At 47.1% G+C, this 25,586-nt stretch overlaps 1 protein-coding gene across 1 annotated transcript; it reads left to right on the top strand.

The window, feature by feature from the left end:
• The first annotated feature begins 2,323 nt into the window (after nucleotides 1–2,323).
• On the top strand, nucleotides 2,324–8,474 carry mych (myelocytomatosis oncogene homolog). The gene is made up of 3 exons (XM_040202764.2): nucleotides 2,324–3,190; nucleotides 4,623–5,181; nucleotides 5,818–8,474. Exons 2-3 carry the CDS (start codon nucleotides 4,638–4,640, stop codon nucleotides 6,429–6,431), a joined length of 1,158 nt encoding a protein of 385 aa, XP_040058698.2. The 5' UTR covers nucleotides 2,324–3,190; nucleotides 4,623–4,637; the 3' UTR covers nucleotides 6,432–8,474.
• The last annotated feature ends 17,112 nt before the right edge of the window (nucleotides 8,475–25,586 follow it).

The raw sequence follows: 25,586 nt of genomic DNA, 5'->3' as shown, positions 1-25,586 counted from the left end.
TAGGTTATTTTCAAAATAAACTTCGGTCCTCATAGGAAACATTTCAGGGAAGGAAGCTGCTTAATTAGATTGAAGAAAAGATTCTGAAATACTTCATTAGGGTTCGTCAACAAAAGGTGGAGAGTGGGTTTGGGAAAAGATTGTTGTTTGGGTTCAAACAACCACGGAAGTGGTGACTACGTTTGGGGAAGTTACTCATGAAATAAATCCACATTGACTTCTGGTTTCACACGGGAATGATTGTCTGTTTGGATGTACGACGACTCCAGAGATACGACGCCGCCTCCTTCGACGTGGACTTATTTCCCCCCACATTCATTTCATCTGAGACTAAAATACTGTAAATAGAAGAAGAAGATTAAAAAAAACGGTTTAAATGTCCCTCCATCTGCACCCAGTGGCCCCAAACCAGCCCTCCGACCAGCGATTGAGAAGCTCTCGTAATACATGTGTGCGTTCATGTGTGTGCGTGTGCTTATACTGTAGCTGTTGTTGGCTAATTAAAGCAGCGTGCACACAGACAGGCTGCTGCTGCCTGTCTGTGTGCACAGAGACACGCTGCAGGATGAGGAGTCCTAATAAGGAGGCGATCACAGGGGTGACCCGCACACACACACACACACACACACGCACACACACGCACACACACACACAGCGGTAATCCCATTCCCAGGCCCCCCTCCTCCCCCCGGGGCTCCGGCTGTGCGTCCTATTAGCTGTCTTACTGCCATCTGGTTCACTGGGCCGGTCAACCAGTCAGTCGGTCAGTCAGTCAGCGGGCTGACCTTTGACCCCCCCCCCCCCGGCCACTCAGGAGGAGGCTTTTTGCAGAGGACGGCGGCGTTTGTTGAGACGGGGAAGGCTTGTTCATCACACCTTTACACCCGGAGGGGGGCTCACGGTCTGATGAAGAGTCAAACGTTCCATCAAACCGTCCCCCCTCGTTATTCACAATCGTCCAGCGTGGGAATTTCGTTTGAATTCCGCTCGTTTCAAAATAAGATGCCGTCTTTACAGGAAACGACTTAGTTATGTTTCAGTAAAGAGCGTTAAATATGTATTATTGTATATAAGTTGCAGTCTCGTGTGATCTGCAGAGATCAGCTTTGGGAACCTGGTGGGAGAAATCAGCTGCTCTCGCGATGAACACCCCCCCTCCCAAAGGGAGATCTGACCAAAGGTAAAAGTCAATAATGGTGATTCACGCCGTAGTGCTGATGTGTTCGTGCTGGGATTTGTGCAGAAGCTTTTTTACCGGGCAACCACAGGAGGAATGTCCCGTTTGTCCCCAGGATAACCCCGGCCAGGAGGCCCGTCGGCACGCCGATCTGACACCAGGTCAGCCGGTCTGCCAGCAGGTGGCACATTAACCCACTTCTTCACATCCAGGTCTTCTCTTTGAGTGCAGAACGTTCTGTGATCCGCCTCCTCATATATATATATATATATATATATATATATATATATATATATATATATATATAAAGGTCTGCTGCTCCACATTTGGAGGACACGTTGGTGTCTGGAGCAGCTGAGGAGGCGGTCTCCTATATAATATATATATATATATATATATATATATATATATATATATATATATTTCTTTGTTGGATCTGCTGAAGCCCCTTCTCTGTTTGTAGAAATGTGGGGAGCCTTTACTCTCAAGATAAATAGTTTCCACGTGAGACTCCCAGCAAAGCTGTGATGCAGGAATAACAATAAACATGCAGGGGCTGTTTATTTACATGTATGGTGACTGGGGGGGGGGGGGGGGGGGGGGGGGTTAAGCTTTACTTTACCAGCCTTTTGTCCCGCGCGACTCCGTGCGTCCTTTTCTACCAGTTTATATGATTTTAATTATATTATTTAAAAACAATGAACCTGTTGTGATTGCGTAGAACGTGTGATATATGTGTTAATTATCGGACGCCGGTCATCCACGTGGAGAAATAACAAGTATATAAATGCACATACAATGATGTACAAGCATATAAATGTCTGTACATGAAGAGATCCCTCGCAGATCACGTGTACCGGCGTACCGTTATGTAAGGGGGGGGGGGGGGGGCGGTTACCGGGGGCTCATTCATCCCAAAGCTGCGTCATTTTAAACACAAGATAAATGCCATGTTATATTATATTAAATTGTATTGTAAAATTATATTATATTGTTATATTATACAATAGGCTTTTCCTCTGTATGGAAAAATAAAGTGTACACATAAAGAAAGATAATTCCCGGCTCGAGCCCCATCGTGCACGAGAGCGTGCGCGGCTCCGCGGGTGACAGTTTGAGGCGGTTTGTGGTCGTCGTAACGGTCTCAGGGAGGGAGGACATGGAGGACATGGCGAACCCCCCCCCCCCCCCGTCATGCAAGAGTCCAACGTGGCTCCTAAAGCCTGTCTGTCTCCCTCAGCCTACACACGCGAGAAGAAGCCGTGTATCGCGCCTCCAGCACGCGCACAGCGGCCGCTGGGCTTTTTGTTTAATCGCACGTGTATCCACCGCATCTCTGTCTCTCTTTAACGTCACGCTTCTTATAAATATCCTTCTAACGCTACGCTTAAAACGCTTTCTCCGATCCTCGAGTCGGATGAGAGACAGACAGGCAGGCAGACGGGCAGACGGGGCGTGAGACACCCGGCACCTCTCCGCCATCCACGTGTTTTCTGTCGTAACTTTTTTTTTAACCCAGCGTCGTTTTTCCTGGAATCCCGGACCGCGCGCGCGGTATCCCTCCGCCCGCGAGCTAGTCCCCGCACTTTAACTCGAAAATACCGAATACGCGAAAACAAACGCGCCCGCCGCCGCTCCCGGTGCTTCCGCCGCGGCTCGATCCGCCGAACCGCCACCGGGCGACCGCGCCGCCGGCCGTGACGTCTCCCCCGGTCCTGGGCGTTTTGGCGCGGTTTTTCAGCCGGAAGGACGGGAGCATATAAGCGGAGGGACGCGCCGACCACACCTACAGTGCGCGTGTGTGCCTCCGCGCAGGAGAAACCCTGACAGAGTATAAACACCATGCTGCCCTGCTCACACTTTAACTTCACACGCAGAAAACACCTCCCTAGCTGATCGCTCGGCCTCCCCCCACGACCCGCTCCTCCCTGTGGACTCTATTCGGATATTTCGGACGATTCCGCCATTTTTCCCCTCGTCCTCGTTGAGTCAGCGTGCGGAGCCCCGTTAAAGGTGAGACAGCTGCGCCCGGGCGGAATTTATGCACATGTGGCTTTTTTAACTCCACTCGCGGCTGCGTGTTCGTTTGTGCGTTTGTGTGTCGCCTGTTGTCGTCGTCGTCGTAGTGCGTTTTTGTGCCGGTTTTAAAAAGTCGAGACGCACACGTGTCTCGCCGGCTTCACGTGGGAGCCACGTCGGGTTTAAATGACCCGGCTGCGCAGCGCGAGTTCGCCTTCTGCATTCCTACTTTTCTCTGTGCGTTTTTCTTCCGTGTGTTCTTACATTAAACGAAATGAAACACTAAACTAGTGTGGAAACACAAATTAACGATGGCTGACTTTATTTTAGTAAACGTGTGCAACATCTGGTGCTTTTCTCTACGGAGTCTGGCGGCCGGGCGCGCGGCCAACGCGACCGGACGCAGCGAGTAACGTCGCAGCGAATCTGCGTTCAAGACCTCGTTGGGAAATGTGTGGTTTTTCAGCAGCACGGGCCGGTGGAGCCGCCGGCCGGCGTCCTTTATTTCACTCGCTGCCCGGCGTGTCATTAAACTCCGCGTTCGGCGTGTCCGGTCGACGCTCCCCGCGCGCGGCGGTCTGCACGCGGGGCTCCGGCGGCGGCGCGCGGCCGGTTCTGCAGCGCGCACACTGCCGCTTTGTTCTCCCACGCAGACCGGCTGCGCGCGCGCGCGCACGAGCACGCACATACCACAAGTCTCCACAGGACCGAGTGAACTGCCCTCTGCTGCCCCGTCTGTTTTAAGTTATGGACGCAATTATTTTGTATTATATAACTTTTTTACACGGTTTTATTTCTATTTTATGACTCATTCGGGGTCAATTGAGGCGGAGGAGCGTCCGCGTGCTCAGACTAGTTTAATCACTATGTTTTGTAACTTTTTTGGGGCTTTGTGCAAAGCAGCTGTTGGTATTTAAAATAAGTTGTGCGCGTCCAAATGATCCTGCAGGGAGGGTCCATGCATGTGAAACAGAAGCGGAGGCTTTTAAGTGTTAAGTAGCCCCCCCACTCTCCCCGGGGGGGCTCCAGAAGCCCCCCCGCCCCGCTCACAAGGGTTTTGTTTTCCACGCCAGCAGGAAGCCGGGCTCCACTTACAGGGGTTGGAAAAAAAAATGCAAATTGTGGGGTAAGAAGTGTAAAGTCCCCCTCAGCTGTTCTGTGACGTCATGGGGTTTGTAAATGCGAGGGATTTTGTGTGATTTACTGCCACCCCCCCCCCCCCCCAGAGGGGCGGGACCACAGTGATGTAAACACAGATTAAAAACTCTCCCCACTGCTGCCGGAGTCAGTCTGCTGGAAATGGTTTAAACTTTCACTGCATCTCCTGTTGCTGAGTCACTGCGCGGCGGCTTTTTAAACTCGCCACCGGCTCTGGATTTCAAACCGCACGCATCTGACAGCTTTTTATTTTTTATTTGTTCTCCAGATTCTGAGAGCAAACATGTTGCAAAGCTTCTCCCAGTCTCAGGACTGGCTGTACACCGAGCCGCTGCTGTTCGACGACGAGTTCTGCCAGAGTCTGATGAAGGACCTGCAGTCGCTCCCGACGCCCCCCCAGTCCCCGCCCATGAAGTCCGGGCCAGGCGCCGGCAAGCCCCTGTCCAAGGAGGACCAGCTGAGCTACGTCTCCGACATCCTGCTGGAGGACCACGACATGCAGCTCAACTGGAACTGCGACTTCTTCCCTTCCGCCGCCGCCGAGAAGGACGGCGAGCTCAGCCTGCCCTGCTCCCCGCTGGAGGAGAGCGGCGAGGACTGCCTGTGGCGGTGCCTGAACGGCGACAAGAGCCTGGAGGAGAAGCTGGTCTCCACCCTGCTGGGCTCCAGCCCGCTGCTCTCGGACATCAACACCAGCATCTTCGAGGAGATCGCCGGCTCCACGCTGGACTGCCAGAACCTGATTGACGCCGGGGAGCCCTGCGAGTCCACGTCGGACTACGGCTCCGCCGGCGGCGAGCTGTCCACCTACTCGTCCAGCGACTCCGGTGAGTTCCTCCCTCTTCTCAATTAGCGGGTTCCCCCTTTAAAGACCTTCATCTATTGACTCTGTCCGGCCACGCCCACCTCGCCTTCGCAGTGGCTTATCTTCACCCCCACCGGGCTCCTCCAGCGGCGCTGTTGATTCGTCCTTTGCTCTCGGGTTTAACCGCCCGCCTTTCTTAATCTGCAGGGGTCTTTCTTTACGGCTCCAATCGTGTGTTTGCAGTGTGGGCGGGTTTGCTGCCCTCGCTGAGTAGATGAGAGGCTTTAGGGAGATAATCGACCGCTGTGGGGGGGAGAGGAGGGAGGGGGGGAGGGGGGGGAGGTTGGTGTGTGTGTGTGACTCATGTTCAGCGGTAACAGTTTTGGCTCCATCCATTAACTCTTAATGAGCCGTTTTACCGACTGGAGCCTTCAGGCTGTAAACCGGAGAAGAGCCGACTCCCTTTATTTTTTCTAAATGACACATTGTAACTTTAGCGGTGAATAAAACTCACACACTGTTTAGAAGGCGGGTTGTTTGAGAGCCACGCCCACATTGGTGTGTTTACGGTGCGCACACACACACACACACTTGATTTGGGTCGGTGTCAGAAAACAAGGTCGGCAGTCGTCTGACCTCGTTTCTGCTTTTCTTACAGAAGAGGAGATCGACGTGGTCACCGTGGTGCGCTGCTCCACCAGCCCCTCCCCCCGGACGCCGTTGGCCGACGTCTCTGTCCGTCAGCAGAAGCAGGAGGAGGAGCGGCGAGCCATCCACCGCCACAACATCGAGATCCAGCTGCAGCACAACTACGCGGCGCCGCGCCCCCCCTCGCCGCCGCCCTCGTCCAGCAAGCGCTCGCGAGGGACCGACGGTTCGTCGCACCACCGCCGCCACCACCACCACCACCGCCGTCGCCGCCACTCCCCCTCCTCCCGCAGCTCGTCCTCTTCACGATACCACCACAGCAGCAGCCACCACAGCTCGTCCCGCAACTCGGCGGAGACGGAGGACGAGGAGGAGCGCCGGCGGACGCACAACGTGATGGAGCGGCAGCGGCGCAACGAGCTGAAGAACTGCTTCGTGCACCTGCGCGACAACGTGCCCGAGCTGTCCAACAACGACAAGGCGTCCAAGGTGGTGATCCTGAAGAAGGCGCGGGACTGCATCTACGGCCTGGAGGACGAGGGACACCGGCTGCAGTCCCGGAGGGACGCGCTGCGAGCCAAACAGGAAGCGCTGAAGCACCGGCTGCAGCAGCTCCGCAGCTAGGCCGGGCCCGCAAGAGACCTCAGAGACTACGTCGGGTTGTTAAGGGGGAGAGACTTGTACAAAGAGGGTGGAGCCGGGGACAAAGGGCGGCGCGCTCAAAGGTTTTGACATTTTAAGGACTTTCTTAAGACCAGAGATGCGGACGGCAGAGACTCTCACGCGTTGCCTCAGAGCTGATCGTTAGACCGTAGGATGCTTTTTTTTTTTTTTTTACAGGATGGAGCTAGTAGACGTTTTGTTTTGGCTGGACGCAAACTGCAAGACTGTGTTTTGTTTTTGTTTTTTAATTCGTGTTTGTCGTGTTCTTTTCTTTGTGCTACTTTTTGGGGGACGCCGAATGGCAGCGACCAAATAACAGGAAGCCACATCAGCTTGGTAGTTGAATGAAACTTGAATATTGTGCTTTCAGGATTGTCTTTTATAGCCACACTAACCATTGATCCCTCCACGCGGACGCACGTCTGCCGGCGGCTTCAACGTTATTTGGTCAACTGCACTTTTTTTTTTTTTCGATTCCAGTTCAATTCCAAACCGGGCGCCATTTTAATCGTTTTTTGGATCAGGTTGCATAAATGTTCTTCAGTGTGCCTTTGGCCTCAGGCGGACCCCCCCCCTCCGGGGGGGCCGACACCACTCTGCTATCAGGTTTAATGTGTGTCTGTGACGGTTATTTACGCTGCAGGTTTTCTTAACGGCTGAACGTGCGCTCGCTGCGTCTTCGTGTTGGAGCAGATTTCAGGTTTCTCGGGCCGGAGAAGTGGAGCGACTGAGCCGACCAGCCCAGGTCGGGACGGAAGCTGGGCGCCGCGTTCTGTTTGACACGGCGGCGGTACTGTGACTCGCTGAGCGGCCATTTTCAGATGCAAAGCTAGTGGGGGGGGTCCAATCCGCTATTGGACGACGGTTAAATGTCTCACCAGTCAGTGGACGACGGTTTGGAAAGTTTCGCTCGGGTGTCACGTTTCAGGTTACATCATCGTGAATATATTGTAATTCAATTAAAGGTTCATTTCTTTACCTTCTGAGCAGATGTGTCACATGATTTTACCCTTTGAAGACTAGTTTCGGAATCGGTTCCCAGCACGTACGCAAACGAGGGCCGCCGGCCAGCGTTCCCCTTTTAAAAGATGGGCGGCTTTCACGCGCCTCATTTTGTGCCCGAATAAACTAAAACTTGTGTGTCCAAAATAAAGTATCTGCCGGGGAAAGCGAGCGCCGTTCTAAACTAATGCTGTTCTGCGTGAGGTTATTCTAATAAATTAAAATAATGGGGTTCAAACGTTCGACTGAAATCCATTCCACTCAAACTCGTCGGCGGCAGATGTTCTCCGTTTGTGCTGTTTGTCGTGCAATTTGTGTCAAGTGTCTTGAGCGTCTTTAATCTGGAGTTCTTCCTTTCCGGCGGCGTCCTTTGAACCCGGTTGGTAGGAATGACGGCGTGGAGGAGTTTTAAAACCTGTTGCCTTGAAATGCATCTTGTTCAGGACTTTCCTGTTTGTTAATGTCGCTGTCTTGTTAGAACATCTTCTGTAGGTGTTTTTTTAAATACATATTTTATTTTTTAAGAAGCTTTAGCATGTTTGGGTGTTTTCCCCCAAACTTCTCCCCGTTTTTTTAGTTTTTGGGGGACGACGTTGTTGAGGATGTTCTAACAAGACGGCCGGGGTGATTTTTGTTCTTCGCATGGAAAAACCTACCTCCACTCGGCTGCCGTCTGGCCGCTTTCTTTTTTCAGTTTAAATATTGTACAGACTTTCTCTTTTTTTCAAAGATGTTTATTTTTGTTATTGTATCATAAATTATTCTAGAATTCTTTTTTCTTTTTTTTGGAATTTGAGGATTTAAAAATGTCATTCTTCACCACGCAGCACTTTTAAAAAATATTGATGTAATTAAAGAAAGAATGAATGAGAGCTGGGCAGTCTTTGTAATTCAATCGCACACGCATTGAATGTACACCGTAAGTAAGACATACTTCAGGGAGGTAGTTTTATACATTTAATTGTAGTTTCAAATCTCTTGATTAAAAACCGGAACAATGGATAACAATTTGTCTATTTATACACATTCCATTTTTTTTACATAAAGGGTAACTAGCTGATCGTCAATAAAACCTTATTTACTGAGAAATGTCATAAAATTACTGTGAAATCTTAACATCCATGTCAGATTAAAATCTGAATTTGTCAGCGCTAACGAAAGCGTTCTACAGTCATTAAGTGATGCTAAAACAGCAGCCTGCTTCCTTGTATAGATTTGGCCATGTGCTTAAAAGATCAATAAATCATTCTGATATTAATGAATGCGGTCAATCCCTTCCTCTCAGCTGGTAGTCCCGCCCCTCACCTGGCCCCGCCCCTCCCAGGTGTGGAGACATGGGACTGTTCGCTCAGGGCAAAGTGTGTGTGATAGAAACGCTGCACATGAATGAGATAACGTATCAACCAGAGCTTCAGTGGAGTTTAAATATTCTTTGTTTCTGTCTTTTAACCTTTAAAAATTAAAAAAACAAAAACTGTTCTGAGGATATTTTCCTTCATCAATGAGCTGCAGTGATTATAGAGAGATATTGATTGGCTGATTGGATTCTTAGATTAACTAAACCAGCGATCACGCAAAAAGCTTTTTAAGGAGCTTATTATTAAACGTTAAAGAGATAAAAACATGTTTCACAGCTCCAAGACGAGCCCAATTTACTAAACAAGACACCACATGATCGGATCCTTTCATATGTTCCATGTAAAAACACGGGTGCGTTTTTATGGTTTCACCCAAGGCGCTTATTGGACGTTGGGGTTATAAAAAATGATCAAAGACAAACGGACCCGCTGTGAGATAAAATCCAGCAAAGCAGTTTTGCTGCTGGATTCTGTCGGCGACTAATCGACCTCCAGGCGGCGGAGAGGAAGAAGACGGTGGAATGTTTGTGGGGTGAAGTGAAAACGACAAAAGTATCTGCAGATACAAACAAGAAGTTGGGGAAAAGCACGTCTGTAATCGGCAGTTAGATGTATTTCTCCTGTTGAATGGTTCCCTCTTAGTACGAAGGCAGGTGGGGGGGGGGTTGTTCGAACAGGTGGGTCATGTGACTCTCAGGTGTGTCGGATAGCAGGTAACAAATGGCTTCAGGTGCCATAAAGTCATGTTTCATTAGAAGAGTGCAGGGAGAGGCCTGATAGCATCTGCGCTGAATGCACACATGTATTCATCGGATGAGCTAGCGCTGCATTTGTGTGTCAGCTAGCTAGCGAGCTAGCAAGCTAAGCTATCGCCTGTGCTTGGCATTGGTTTTTATTGGCAAACACAATATGTGCGACTCATGGACCCATTCAAAGGAGACAAATGAACAAATCTGTCTCTGGCCTACTTTTTTATTTTCCAACATAAGGTGGGGGCACTGGAGTGGGCGGGGCTTAGCCATGTCCCATCATCCCCGCCCTCCTGTCAATCGTACTCACCGGAGCCCCAGACATGGATTCATCCGCCGCAGAAAATAGTCCACGACAAAGGTTTATGTCCGTGACAGAAAAAAAAACATTTATTTTTAAAAACCTGCTTTCTGTTTGTGGTGATAATCGGTTTGTGACGTGAATCGAGCGTTTAGGAGAAAACTACACCCAAAAAACCCCACGGCCACAAGGCAGAGTATTTGATTTGTAACATTTTGGGTGGAGTGTCACTATAAAGTCGAGCTCTAACAAACCATGTGTGTGTGTGTGTGTGTGTGTGTGTGTGTGTGTGTGCGTTCCACAGTAGCTTGACTGCGCTTCTTCTATGGTTCACTGAGCCCAAATATTGTGACTCATTCATTCTGATCCACCACATCATGACAGAGAGGAATGGAAGGATGGAAAAAGAACAGCAGAGAGAGAGAGGAGACCAACGAGGGAAAAGGAGAGCAGAGGAAAGACAGAGACAGAAAGAGAACATGAAGGGAGAGAGAAGCCAAGAGTTTCTCCCCCGCTTTTTTTTCATTTGCAGTGCAGGAAATAATGACAGGGCCCAGAGAAAAGGTTCTAACACAACTCGGTCCAAACCACACGCCGAGTACAGACACTGAGCCACAACGCGACGCACACACCGCTCATGGAAAGATGGCCGGGAAACAGTTGTTCCAGGAATGCGCCTTCAGCGTGGGGCCACTCGCGAGGCCTCAAGCGAGTAGAAGCGTTGCCCGAAGAAATCACCGAAGCCGATTCGACGTCTACACTCTCCATCGGCGCCGTTTGTAGGAGAATAAGACGTGGCTGGATATAGAGCCTGCCGTTGCTGCTATCTGCGTTAAGCATTTAGCAACGAGTAGCTACGTAAATGTGTAGCAGATGTGTAACAGAGGCTAAATACACCTTTTTCATGGCTTGTATCTAGAGCACTTACAAGAGTAATCACACCTCTTGTATGTGTGTGTGTGTGTGTGTGTGTGTGTGTACATATACATGTATTATACTGCCAGGCGCTTAACTACAGTTAAGTAAAGTCAGAATATCTCCGGGTATCAAGCAAAAGTCCTTTTTGGATATGATACGTATGGAATGCCGTTTTAGTCCAAATTAAATAAATGAATAAATACGTAAATACATGAAATATGCATTTGAAATACATCATGAAATAAATAAATGAGGCAATAAATACATAAATATTAAATACATTTAATTATTTCATGGTACTTTTATTTCATAATGCCACTTTTCATTTCCAGAATGGCTCTGTTGTCTGTTCTGAATGTTAGATGTAGCCACGCCCCCTCATTTGCATATAAGAACGTGAAATGAAAAACGGCATTATGAAATAAAAGACTCTGGAAATGAGAAGTGGCATTATGAAATAAAAGTACCATGAAATAATTAAATGTATTTAATACTTATGTATTTATTGCCTCATTGTTTTTATTTCATGATGTATTTCAAATGCATATTTCATGTATTTACGTATTTATTCATTTATTTAATTTTGACTAAAACGGCATTCCATAGATACGATGCTGCTAGCTCTGTTAGCATAACGGCTCGGTACACTTTGGTCACGGCTTGTGGGGCAAATGTCAGCATGTTAAGTCCTTCAGCCTGCAGAAGGCCCCTCTGACTCCACATTACAGTCGGGAGGATGACGGGATCAATACCCTGCCAATAAACAGCCAACGCAGCAGGAATGCTTTCAGGAAATGAGTCAGCACTTTATGCGCTTTGATTCAAAACGTCACTGCTCCTGCTCCACGAGTACTTACGAGTGCTTAAAACAAGCTGAAGACATTTAATCTGTATGTTCTACGACGTGAAACACTCGGTTCATTTTCTGCAGTTATCCAAAATACGATGGCGGGAATCCATCCCGCTCTTTTTGACGGGGGGGGCGGTGGGACGCCAACGTCCCCGGCTGATCCCCACACACGCGGACCGCCCTCAGTCCTCGTCATCGGGATCTGAGGTCCGCATTTAGCCTGGACGTGACTCAGCAGCCGGTTGCTGCCCCACATTCCCCTGCATTTGTGACCGATTACCCAGAACCCTTTGCTCTAGTGGCCGGCCCTGGAGCGTCCAGCGAGCAGCTTCCTGTCTGCTGCGTCACCGGCTATGAGAGTCACGTTAAAATAATGAAGCCATTATAGCGGCGCTGCGTCACCAGCTGCACGAGATCGTGATCCGGGCCGGTGGGCCTGTGTGTGTGTTCTGGTGTGTTTGCTGTAGTGTGTGTGTGTTCTAGTGTGTGTTTGTTGTGGTGTGTGTGTGTGTGTGTGTGTGTAGTCTGCAGCAATGCCAAGAAAGTGTAAATGTGTGTCTGTTTGCCCCTGTGTGTGTGTGTGTGCCTCTCTTTGTCTCTCTGTATCCAGTCATCCTTGTTAAACTAGTTTTACAGAGAAAATCCATGTAATTTGCTGCCAGCTTGTTCCGTTTTGTGTCTTCTTCAGCTGTCGATAAGAGAAGATGAACCTTCAGATTTATTAGTGTGGTTTTCTCTCTGAGACGAGTCAGAATGTGTGTTTCTGACTTTCTGTCCACATCCGCAGGTATCGAATGAACAAAGGGCTCTGCTCCCCTTTGTCGTCTCGCTGATCAGATCTCATGGTGAAAATGACTCACAGCAAACGGCACAGAAGAAACGCCAAACAGTGGGGGGTGGGGGCCCACGAGCCCCCGGCTCTCTTATCAATGTCGTCGTTGGTGTGTGTGAACCAGCCTCGGCGTCGCACCGAGTTCATGTGTAAATGGCACCCGAGACGACGCGTCTGCAGGAGCTCGTTTTACTCAGTAACACCTCTGGCTTCACAGACGCCCACCAACCCCCACCAACCCCCCACCAAACCCCCACCAAACCCTACCATACCCCACCAACCCCCCACCAACCCCCCACCAACCCCCTCCAAACCCTACCATACCCCACCAACCCCCACCAAACCCTACCATACCCCACCAACCCCCCACCAACCCCCACCAACCCCCCACCAAACCCTACCATACCCCACCAACCCCCCACCAAACCCTACCATACCCCACCAACCCCCCACCAACCTCCCACCAACCCCCACCAACCCCCCACCAACCCCCACCAAACCCCACCAAACCCCACCAACCCCCACCAACCCCCCACCAACCCCCACCAACCCCCCACCAAACCCCACCAAACCCCCACCAACCCCCTACCAACCCCCCACCAAACCCCACCAACCCCCCACCAACCCCCACCAACCCCCCACCAAACCCCACCAAACCCCCACCAACCCCCCACCAACCCCCTACCAACCCCCCACCAAACCCCCACCAACCCCCTACCAACCCCCCACCAAACCCCACCAACCCCCCACCAACCCCCACCAACCCCCCACCAAACCCCACCAAACCCCCACCAACCCCCCACCAACCCCCTACCAACCCCCCACCAAACCCCCACCAACCCCCCACCAACCCCCCACCAACCCCCTACCAAACCCCACCAACCCCCCACCAAACCCCCGCCAAATTCCGACCAACCCCCACCAAACGCCACCAACCCCCCACCACTAACGTGTGAAAGGGGTCCCAGCCAAACCAACGACACACCATTAGCATGCTATCTGTATTAAAACAGAAGCACGCGTGTGCTGGTGAACCGTGGCCTGTGTAAGAAGTGGCGGTAGTCATTGGGGTGTCGCCCATTGGTTTGTCTGGTCTGTCACAATGTTGTTTCTCGCGGAGAGCTAAAGTCGTCCCGTGCTAGCGGCGGCTAACGTAGCCTGAAAGCTAGGAGATGGGGAGCAGAGGACAAAGACGCTCTTCTTCTGTGCAGCTCCATCAACGTCTGTGCTCTCTTCTCTTCTCAGGATATCACTCTTCTGCGTTTTTGTCACTTATTCTGCTTCACCACAAGGACTCGGGGGACAATTTCCATCCCCATGTGGATTGGACATGATGTTCCCTCTGATAGATTGCTGCACTTTCGTGTCCCCGCGAGGTGATTTTCACAGCGTTCTGAAACAAATGGAGGCCAGTTGGAGAAGATTGTGAAACCGCGTTTATGGCTTTATAACCCTGTGATGGTTTACGATGCCTTCAGAGGATCGCTCGGTCTCATTTGGAAGGAGCGCCGTCCTCCTCGTCACAAAGTCGTAGCAGTGTGGAGGAGAGTTGAGGGGTTCTAACAATATGACAAGAAGGGAAAAACCTACAGACTAAAGGGAGTTTGCGGTCAGGGCGCCACTGACCGTGCACTTTGATTGGGCCGATTACCTTTATCTGCTTCGCAGAATCGGGGGTTGATGAGTGCATGCAGATGAGAGGGTGGAGGGGAGGTCCCACTCCGTCACCACGGGTGGAAAAACAAATGCAGAGACTTGAAAATTCCCCCTTGACATCTGACTTGTTTCCTCTGTGGTTTGAATGCTTGATGCACAAGAGAAAGAGAGAAAAGAAAGAAGAGAAAGCCTTTGGTTGTAAGATCCGGGTGTGTGGAAGGTTCTGTCATGTGGCGGAATCTTCTTTTTGTCGTCTACCGTCACAGGTTACTGTGATGCCTTCTGGTTACCTTTTTATACCCACTCAGCGTTGGTGGAAATCAGTGAACGCTTCTGGTCATATTGACTCACGGTGGAGTGATGTTTACAGCCCAGGCGACAAAGCCCTTATTTCACCTTATTTTAAGACAAGATATGAGCCAAAAGACACGTATATATATATATATATATATATATATATATATACTGGTGTAATGTCTGTGACGACCCTCCCACTCAGCTGGCCGTGATGCTGAAACACTCTCGCCAATTGCTTTGATTGGAGCCTCCAAGGGGAGAATACGAGGCAGCACTTCGGGGAGTGTCCGGGTCTCAGCCACATTCAAACTACCTGAGCTCATTCAGGGAAAATAAACCGTATCGTGACACTGTTTGCGTGTGGCCTCCCCTTTTTTTGTCAGTAAGCTCAAAAGAAAGGGCCGATGACAAACGGAGGGGAAATCCTTGCAGAGCATCAATACACATCACTGACGTGAAGCATCAGCACGCGGCTCCGGACGGGAGAAAGTGAAAACCACGTCGAGTGACGTGTGTTGCAACAGTTCAACGCGCTTGAATAACCGGTAGGATTATGTTGCGTTACGGCCGGTGGCGGAGGGGAAATTGGTGGCAAAAGGCGCCATTTCCCCTCCCTTCTGTCACATTTGCTAAAAGCTGCATTGTCCAGGGGCCAGTTTCAGGTAGTTTGAGGTAATTCTTTGCCTTAAACTGGGCGTCCTTTGTCCGGTCGAACTGGTTTCATTCAGCATTTCTCTCGCACTAAAGGTTGAGACTCTGTTTGACTGGGAAAGTGACCCACCTGTCCGCCCGGTCCAGCCTCAGGTGAGAGTCCGACAAGCCGGTCGGAGGTCAGATAGTTAACTATTCCAACCTTTTATCCAGAACTTTTAGTTAGCTCTTCCAACTCTTTACCCATTACCTTTAGCTAACCTTTAGCTGAGTGTTTTAACTATTCATCCATTACTTTTAGCATTTTCTTAAAACCGTGTGAGGACAGGAGGGTGACCTGTTCCTCTGGAGGTCCTCAGCTCCTCTCTGAAGGCCTCTGATTAGCACAGCGGCTAATGGCCCCTCACTACGAACAATGGCTCTGCAGCACAAACCCCCGGGCCCTCCATTCATTTCAATGGGAGCACTGTATTAGTGCTGCGGGGGTTCTTGCACAAAAAACAAAGGCAGGGGAAGAAAAGGAATTTGGGGGTAGTTGGGATTTACTTAGCAGGATTAGCTGCTGGTCTGTTTTTTGGCAGTATATTTGTTTTTAGAGATGTCACGAGTACAAATGAAAGTTACCATAGTTTCACACTGGTTTGTGAGCTGATTCGGAACCAGCGCGATGAAGACAGGATATGCTAAACACGCCAATAATATATTACGCAGCGCTCAAAGCTGTTAGCGATTTGTTAGCACGCCTGAGTGCCCGCTGAGTCCTGTGGACAACTTGTTCACCTTTGGATCTGATCTGGACCTTCCCTTAGTTTCCATTAAAATACCCCAATTCTGCAGGTTTTGTAAGATCATTGTTTTTTTCCGAGCCCCCCCCCCCTTCCTCCCCCATCCTCCCCCATCCTCTGGTATCACATCCTCTATCTCCACCCTGAAGCAACAACCACTCAACTGTAGACCTTTGTTTTGCTTTACTCAAAACCCCCGAAAGGTTTCAGGCGTTATCAGTCACCCCCCGGCGGCCCCCCAGCGGCCCCCCGGGGACCCGAGCCGCCACATCAGCCCTCAGTAAGACAATAAAATGTGACGAGGGGCGAAATGCATCAAACTGTTTTTTGTGATTCTAAAGGCTCTTTTATCTGATCGGCCCGACAGTTTAAAGTCTGATTTAAAGAGATCCTGATTCCTTTGATCCTCCACAGAACTGAAAGGTGCCAGAGGATACTATTGATTGATCCAACTATTATTGAATTAAAAAACCTCCGTGATTCACATTGAGGTCTTTTAAATAAATAATAATTGGATTTTGGCATAAAAATACAAAGAATTAATTTTATGTTTATCCTTTGAAATCCAGAAGGGGTGAAGATTATTTTCAATTTCATCTCAACTTTAAAGAAATGTATTAATAAATAAGTTTAGTTTTGGAATCATGTTTTGGGATTGTTGATTTCTTTCTTTCTCACTTTATTTCATCTTATTTTATATTTGCATGTAAATAATATACTTTAGATGAAATATAGTTCCGTCTTCGGGGGAAACAATTCAGTGAGGATTAGTAAACTAAAGCACTTGATTAGGTTTGTTAAAGCTGTGAGATAAGTGAAGCTCAAAGACTGTTAGTCGGACCCTTCAGTCTCCTATTTATACTTCCTCGTTAATCATTACGTGGATAAGAAACTCCATTATTTCGTAGGATATCTATGATTAACAGCTCATTGTTGTTTTGTGCGTGTATCTACAAATACATAAAAGTTAAAGATAAACCGACCTATCAAACATATGAATAAAGGCTGAGTTCAAACCTTCCAACGAATCTCACCGACTCCTCGTGAAATGAAGCCATTCGATTTAAAGCCGCGTTTCAGAGTGAAGCAGAGAACATAATTACATAATTCATGAAGCACTTTCCTAAAAACACAGTGACAGTGAGGAGGAACGTCTACGGCCGGTTTAACCTCGAGGGAGATTCTAATGGGAGCTAAAGAGGTGCCTTCAGATGCTTTAATCCTCCTCCTCCTCCTCCTCCTCTTTACGATGTTCTCATCGAAGCCCCCCGGAAAAAATGATTCAAACTACTGGGCCGACTGGTGTTGCCGTTGTTTGTGTCGCTCTCTTCATGCCGACGTGCTTCCCGCAGGTTGAAGATGGAACTTTATTTTGAAAAGCGAGCCAATTGATACTTGTTGATGGACTTTTGAAGGAAAAACCTTTCCATAAGGTATCTTACTGAAGTTGTGAGGATACGTTATCCTGGGAAATGTCCAAATATAAATCAAATCCCTCGCATTTGATTGGACTGCTAAAATGTGGGCGGGCTTAGCATGCGGTTCTCTGTCCCTTTAACGATGCAGATTGATTGACGGATGTTCATCAGGACGTCATTGGAGGACGTTTTTGAGACTAGCTTTGAAGCACACGAGGAAAGACGATCGGAATTTACTACTAAAATACAAATGAGTCTTTTTCCACATTTTTAATGTTGAATAGTTTGCGTGATATAAATTCTAAAAGGATCAAAGAGTTTTTTTCATTCTACAAACATTAGTTACTTTGAGCTTTGACAACATTTTGCGTCTTCAATATAATCGTTTTATTATTTTTTATATAATTTTTTTATTCATTTGTTGTAAGTGGGTATTTTTTAAAGCTTTAATAACATGTTTTATTTGTAAGACAAAATCTTTTATAAACAACCTCATTAATTAATTTAATTTACAATAAATCCTAAACTAACTTCTCTCTGTTCCACAAGTGTCTATAAGATTCAATGAACTATTGACGACAAATCTCTGGTTCAGTGAGAAAGTTAAAGAAAAAGAAATAAGCAGAAACAAGTTACGTTAAGTTTTTTAGATAAGCCATCTAGGTGACTTTCTCTCCGAACGGGTATTTAGAAACAACTCAATCTTGACGTTTTCAGGGTTCATTCATTGTCGTTGTGAAACACAATGTTGTGAAACACAATGTTGTGTAACGAGCAACGGCACAGAAGAACATGCTTTCATTTCATTTTGCATTCAGAGAGGAACAGTTTATCTCTATTGAGGTTCACTTCACCCTCGTGTGCCGGCAGCATTCATTCGTTAACAGCAACAGTAACAGTTCTTACAATCCTTTAACTCTCCATCCGCTTTTTATTTATCTTTAAAATACCTGCAAAACGAATGAGATCCCGATCGGCAGCCTGTGGTTCTTCAGAGAGCAGCCGATGACGAAATGTCTTAAAGCTGCATTCTGTGTAGTGACCAGCAGGGGGCGACTCCTCTGCTCCCATAGACGTCTATGAGGAAATGACTCTACTTCTCTGTAGTGACCAGCAGGGGGCGACTCCTCTGCTCCATAGACGTCTATGAGGAAATGACTCTACTTCTCTGTAGTGACCAGCAGGGGGCGACTCCTCTGCTCCCATAGACGTCTATGAGGAAATGACTCTACTTCTCTGTAGTGACCAGCAGGGGGCGACTCCTCTGCTCCCATAGACGTCTATGAGGAAATGACTCTACTTCTCTCTGGATTTATTCCCTCAGTAAACATTGTAAACATGAGTTCATGGTCTCAGTCTCTAGTTTAAAGTCTTCCTCAATGCAGCAGGATGTTCATTAAACCCGCCAGCAACAAGGTTTTTATTCTATTTAAATATCATGCAATTTATAAGTTAACTTATGCAAAAAATTAGAAAGTATTTGCCTTTCTATCAAATGCTTCAGGCGAAACCCTTGAAATGTGTTTTAAATGATTTCAATGGAGCGATCAAAAAAGCAGTTCCTCAAATAAGACAAAATATTCTGCAATCGAGGCTGTTTCTTATGTTTCGTTGATAAACTCATTCCTAAATATAAACTAGTATTATCGTGTCTGCATGATGTTTCTCTTCTGTGTCACGACGCGCTGCAGCTTCCTTCAGGTGGGAAACGAAATCGCATCGAGTCTTTTGTGAAAACAGGAAGGCCCCAAACAGAGACCCCACACCACACACACACACACACACACGCGCACGCAGACGCACACACACCCACACACACGCGCACGCAAACGCACACGCACACACACACGCACACGCACACACACTCCCCCTCTTTTATTGTAAGTGACGCGCTGCTGGGAACTCAGATGCAGAAGTGAAAGTCTGCCTCCAGTGTGAGGAAGGTGAGTGCTCGCTGAATGGGGGGAGGAGGGGGTGGGGGTGAAAGGTCAGGGTCGCGGCCGTCCCCTATACAGATTACCCACAATCCCCGTTGCTTTTCCGCCGTGGACCCCAAAGCAAATGCAGTGTGATGTTCAGATTAAAGTCTGGTGGGACCAATGAATGAGGAACACAATCCGCCGGGTTCGACACGCGGCAACGGGGTGCATCTCCTATTTGATTAATACTCACTGATGTACAACAATTGACAAACTCGACACTTTCTCTGAACACACTTGCAGTGTTTCCTTCACAAACAGAAGAAACCAGGTTTCACAGGGTGATGAACTGGTTTCCGTGAAGATGCAGCAGGTCAATAATCACATTCCCAACCTGAGAGCCTCTGAGATAAATCACCTGAGAGGTCGTTTGTCGCTCATGACTTACTCGGCTGTCTCGCTGTGATGACATCACGTGCCCGTGAGTCCCGGCGCTGTTTTAACCGCCGCTAAAGATTCCGTTACGGGGCTGACGTTTGATTGTGCTCTTATCTTCTATCTGTGCGTCTCGGACCGACAAAGACCATTGTGTCCTTTGGCCTCAATAAATTCCTCAGATTCTCAGCTGACTGCCGTCATTGAAGTGCGTGTGCGTGTGCATATTCAACACGCCTCACCAATCAGACGGCTTATCTTCTCTTGTCTTTTTACACGTCAGCAGTAACGTCCTGATGAACCTATTAATGATATTTCATGTGAGAACATCTCAGATCTTCTACCACCACTTGAACATCTGTTGCATTTAGGAAAAGCGACCACGATGAGTTTTCTTCACTGTCGCTGCTGTGTGAAGGCAGGTTGTAGGATGCGTGTGTGCTTGTAACGCATCTCCTTTCACACACACACACACACACACACACTGGTGGTATGTGGATGTCTCTGACAGTAAGATGTATGGAGGACAGATGGACAGGCAGAGACAGACAACCTTTTACTTTTACGACACCCCTGTTCTTTGTGTGTCTTTCTTTGCCCAACATACGTTTTGGAACTGTCACTCATCGGACCGTTGGAGCGCTCGTGTTTGTTCAGCCATTTCAAATGCAGCTTGTTGACTTTGGCCCGGCAGCATTTTCTCAGATTTTAGGTGGTTAAAGAAATTGTCACTAGCTTTTGAGCTGCTCGTGTCAGTGGAATTCTGTATCCTGTTAATGCTGATTTAACAACATCTCTCCGTGTGACAATGTATCTGTTCAGTGAGAAACGTCCAATCACAGGGCTTTAAAACATGTCACCAAAGAACTTAACCTTGGGTGCATTGGCGGATGCATTTGGTAACCACGGTTACGCCTGGTGATAATATGACAAACGTGATTACCGAATACAAATGAATTAATATTTAAAAACAGTTGTTTGTCCAGTCGACAAAATGTGCATTTGACGAGGCGGCCGACATTAGTCTCCGCTCGCCGTTAGCATCCCGCTGTTAGCATCCCGCTGTTAGCATCCTGCCACATGTCAAACAGCAAATGGCTCCAGATCCTCGGCTGATGGAGCTCTCCAACGGTCGCTGCAATAAAAGATGGCCGCACAGCTGCAACTCACACACACACACACACACACACACACACACACACACACACACATATGACTTGTCGATGAACGGAAGGACGGATATATGTTCTGTGATTTGTGCCACATTAGGAGGACAGGTGATGGGTCACCTCAGGGTCAAGCCTGTGTGTGACTGGTGGTTTTGACCCCCTGCGGTTCGTCACGCACATCAACCGAGGATTCGTTACGCGGTTTAACGTTGAGCATCACAATGTGCAATAAGGGTTTACTGACCATTTGGTGAGATTCTTAAGGAGTGTTGGAGAGGAGTGATGTCACAAAAACAAATCATCAAGTCAACATTTTGTGAACTCTGTGAATTACATTAACCAATTAATGAAACGGGAGACATTTAGAATGTTTGACGGATTAACTGACTCGTATAAACAGATTTCAGACCAGCTGCTGCAGTGAAAGAACCGATGGATCTGCATCTGCTCATTTGGATCATCAATAATCGGACTTCAGTATCGCCGGCAAAATAAACGTGAGCAGGGAGCTCCGGTTTGTTGCACAAGATCTTTACACACAGCGTGACAACAGGTGTGTGTGTGTGTGTGTGTGTGTGTGCGTTGGGTAAATCCTCACACACACACACACACACACACACACACACACACACAGTGGGGTCCTTCTGTTTCACAGAAAGATAAGTGAAGGCGACAGATGGACACATAACTTTTACTTACAAAACAGTGAGTGTAGATTTATGAGAGAGAGTGTGTGTGTGCGTGTGTGTGTGTGTGAGACAAGACAGCGGGAGAAAAGAGAAACATTAGTAGATTAAACATTTTATTTTCTTACACATTAACGTCCTCTTGGATCTGCATGAAACTTTACATTTCCAAAGTTATGTAGAAATTATTTATTTTTGCAACTGTTTATCTTAAGTGGCCATTTTCTGAAGGTGGAGGAGTGACACGGAGGCACTGTGTGTCCCACGCCGACCTGTCAATCACAGCAAGCCCCGCCTCCACAGAGAATGCAGTTTTTAAGTCGGCTTCACTCCTCAGAAACACAGTAAAGGATCATAAAGAAACAGAGGATTCTATCCCAGTTGTATATGTTGTTCATATGTTGTATATGTTGTTCATATGTTGTTCACATGTTGTATATGTTGTTCACATGTTGGTCATATGTTGTATATGTTGTTCATATGTTGTTCACATGTTGTATATGTTGGTCATATGTTGTTCATATTGTTCATATGTTGTATATGTTGTTCATATGTTGGTCATATGTTGTATATGTTGTTCATATGTTGTATATGTTGTTCCTATGTTGTATATGTTGTTCATATGTTGTATATGTTGGTCATATGTTGTATACGTTGTTCATATGTTGTATATGTTGGTCATATGTTGTATATGTTGTTCATATGTTGTATATGTTGGTCATATGTTGTATATGTTGGTCATATGTTGTATATGTTGGTCATATGTTGTATACGTTGTTCATATGTTGTATATGTTGTTCATATGTTGTGTATGTTGGTCATATGTTGTATATGTTGGTCATATGTTGTATACGTTGTTCATATGTTGTATATGTTGTTCATATGTTGTATATGTTGGTTATATTTTTTATATGTTGTATATGTTGTTCACATGTTGTATATGTTGTTCATATGTTGTATATGTTGGTCATATGTTGTATATGTTGGTCATATGTTGTATATGTTGGTCATATGTTGTATACGTTGTTCACATGTTGTATATGTTGTTCATATGTTGTATATGTTGTTCATATGTTGTATATGTTGGTCATATGTTGTATATGTTGTTCATATGTTGTATATGTTGTTCATATGTTGTATATGTTGGTCACATGTTGTATATGTTGGTCATATGTTGTATATGTTGGTCACATGTTGTATATGTTGGTCATATGTTGTATATGTTGGTCATATGTTGTATATGTTGGTCTCATGTTGTATATGTTGGTCATATGTTGTATATGTTGTTCATATGTTGTATATGTTGTTCATATGTTGTATATGTTGGTCACATGTTGTATATGTTGTTCATATGGTGTATATGTTGGTCATATGTTGTATATGTTGTTCATATGTTGTATATGTTGGTCATATGTTGTATATGTTGGTCACATGTTGTATATGTTGGTCACATGTTGTATATGTTGTTCATATGTTGTATATGTTGTTCATATGTTGTATATGTTGGTCATATGTTGTATACGTTGTTCATATGTTGTATATGTTGTTCATATGTTGTATATGTTGGTCACATGTTGTATATGTTGGTCATATGTTGTATATGTTGGTCACATGTTGTATATGTTGGTCACATGTTGTATATGTTGGTTTATATGCTGTATATGTTGTTCATATGTTGTATATGTTGTTCATATGTTGTATATGTTGGTCACATGTTGTATATGTTGTTCATATGTTGTATATGTTGTTCATATGTTGTATATGTTGTTCATATGTTGTATATGTTGGTCACATGTTGTATATGTTGGTCATATGTTGTATATGTTGTTCATATGTTGTATATGTTGGTCATACTTCAGCCACTCTGACCTGTTTAGGAACACCGTGCTGTTCCTCATCCTGCATCATGGAGAACAAAAGGACTTTTCCTCATTAGAATTGCATTAATGGATTTGCATGATTACCTAATCTGGTGTGGACGCGGTCCATCCTGAGTCACTTCTCTGTCAGGACCTAAGCCGGCCCCGGGGTCTCTGGGGGGGGGTTTGTGGGGTGAAAGGGTGAGTTAGGTGTTGAGGGGACGGGAAGAGGGTCACCAGCTAATGATCTTAAATCCTCGATGGGTCAAAGGTCCTCTGAGGATCCACTTCCAGGACACAAAAGAGTTCTGTTCTTCATCGGAGCTGGAACAGTCTATTCAGCGGCAGATCACCGACCTTTGAACCCCCCTGCCCCCACCTCCCCCACAAAACCCCCCCCCCCTGTGGAGAAGCCGCTTCTGAAGGCGGAGCGGTCGTCTTCCACGTTGGTGTCAATTGGAAAATGGAATTTGCAGGCGGGTGAAATCTTTGATCAGACGAGACGTCCTCGACGCAGTTAATCAGGAGGAATTAGTCTCAGAAAGCATCTTGAGACTTAATGAGAAGAATCAAACGTTTCAGGACATTTGAGCATCTGAAGCGCATCGTTCCACCTCTTTGATCCTCCATACTTTCCTGCATGTTCCTCTTCTCATTAAATGCCACCGTCAGATTTTGAGCAATGAGGTTAAAAAAAAACAATCTTCTTCAATGATTAACGCACGTCAGGAGGAAAGCGTGGACGTCTGGTCGGTGTTTACGGTAAATGTCCGTAGAAATAAAATCCATCAGTGCTTTTGTGCACTTTGTGGAATAACTCAAATAATTAAATTATAATCTCATGATGAAATGTTGATCGTATCGACTGTCTCAGTTTATTATCATTTAAACACTTCATCCCAAACAAGAGAACTTTTCACACCGTCGGTCGGACGTTTCCTTGTGAGGACGCTGAGCCGTTGACGGGAAACCAACATCCATATAAAACACGTGAATTCAGAGTGACTTTCAGAGACCACCAAGGACCCTGTGAGGACGGGTCCCCTGAATAAAGACATTCACTGATGAGTAAGTTTGTCCCATTGTTGTTGTAATTATCATCATCTGTGGCAGGAAACCATGAGAGCTGCGTTGAATCTCGCGTGAAACCGCAGAGACCTGCAGGATATTCTCTCTTTGCCGTGAGTCAGACTTTTTAAAGCAGCGCGTTTTTTCTGTGTTATGCTGCAGTTGAGTGACGGCCGACAGCTGACTCCTCGCTCGCTGCTCTCAAACAACCTAATATCGTTATTAAAGGCGCTTCGGTTGCTTTGGTGCATCACTTCATCCAAAGGTCACAGCGGAGCTGCAGACGAAGAAGAAGAAGCCTCTTAACGGATTTTAAGAGAAGCAATGTGCCTAAATAATGTGTGGCACTGAGGAATGAGGGGGGGTCGTGTTTGAGTCCGTCCCTCTCTTTGTTAATTGTTGATTTTCTGTCATTACCCCGAAATCCGTAGATTTGATGATGTCAATTTAACATGCACGCTGTCCGCTGTCGTCTGATGCACATTCTGTCTCTTCTTAACGGATGCTACACACACACGCACACACACACACACACACACACACACACGCACACACACACACACACACGCACACGCACACACACGCCGTGCTGTCCACTGTAGAGAAAACAAGCTCGGTACGAGTGTCTCTTTCCAAGAAGTGACCACGTTTTCCTGGAACATGTTCCACTCCTTGACCCCCCCCCCCGGTCTCCTCTCCACACACACACACACACACTCTCACAACCACACACACACACGTGCACACACACACACACACACTCACACACGTACACACTCTGAGTCTCCAATGGGTTTTAAGGTACAGAATGGGGGGGGGGGGAGGGGGTCCTGGGACATTTGGGCCCCTGCAGATTAGAGAGGGACGTCTCTTGTTGGGTATTGTTGAGCGTGTTTTGAGGTCGGAGCTTGAAAGCGTCCTGACTGGTAATCAGGAGTTTTTAAGATGATCAAACGGCCTCCATTATGATGGAGGACAATGGGGCTGACAGGAGGAGGGGGGGGGTAGGGGGGCAATAGAGTTCCTCTTTCTTTCCCTCCTCACGTGTGCTTTTGGCTTTTCACCCCCTTTTTTATTCGAGCTTGTTTCGCCTCTTTCCATCCGAGTGCGAGTCACCTCCCCATGAAGGGTTTGGAAGGTCGTGTTTACAGAAACCGGACGCT

The sequence above is a fragment of the Gasterosteus aculeatus genome, chromosome 17, assembly GCF_964276395.1.
Source record: "Gasterosteus aculeatus chromosome 17, fGasAcu3.hap1.1, whole genome shotgun sequence".
Lineage (NCBI taxonomy): Eukaryota > Metazoa > Chordata > Actinopteri > Perciformes > Gasterosteidae > Gasterosteus > Gasterosteus aculeatus.
Note: the sequence above shows the minus strand (reverse complement) of the source record. Positions and strands in the feature narration are given on the sequence as shown.

Excerpts from the sequence above, each read along its gene's own strand:
- mych (XM_040202764.2), top strand. The coding sequence starts at position 4,638 with ATGTTGCAAAGCTTCTCCCAGTCTCAGGACTGGCTGTACACCGAGCCG. Across the intron at positions 5,182-5,817 it reads CTACTCGTCCAGCGACTCCG|AAGAGGAGATCGACGTGGTC; the intron begins GTGAGTTCCTCC and ends CTTTTCTTACAG.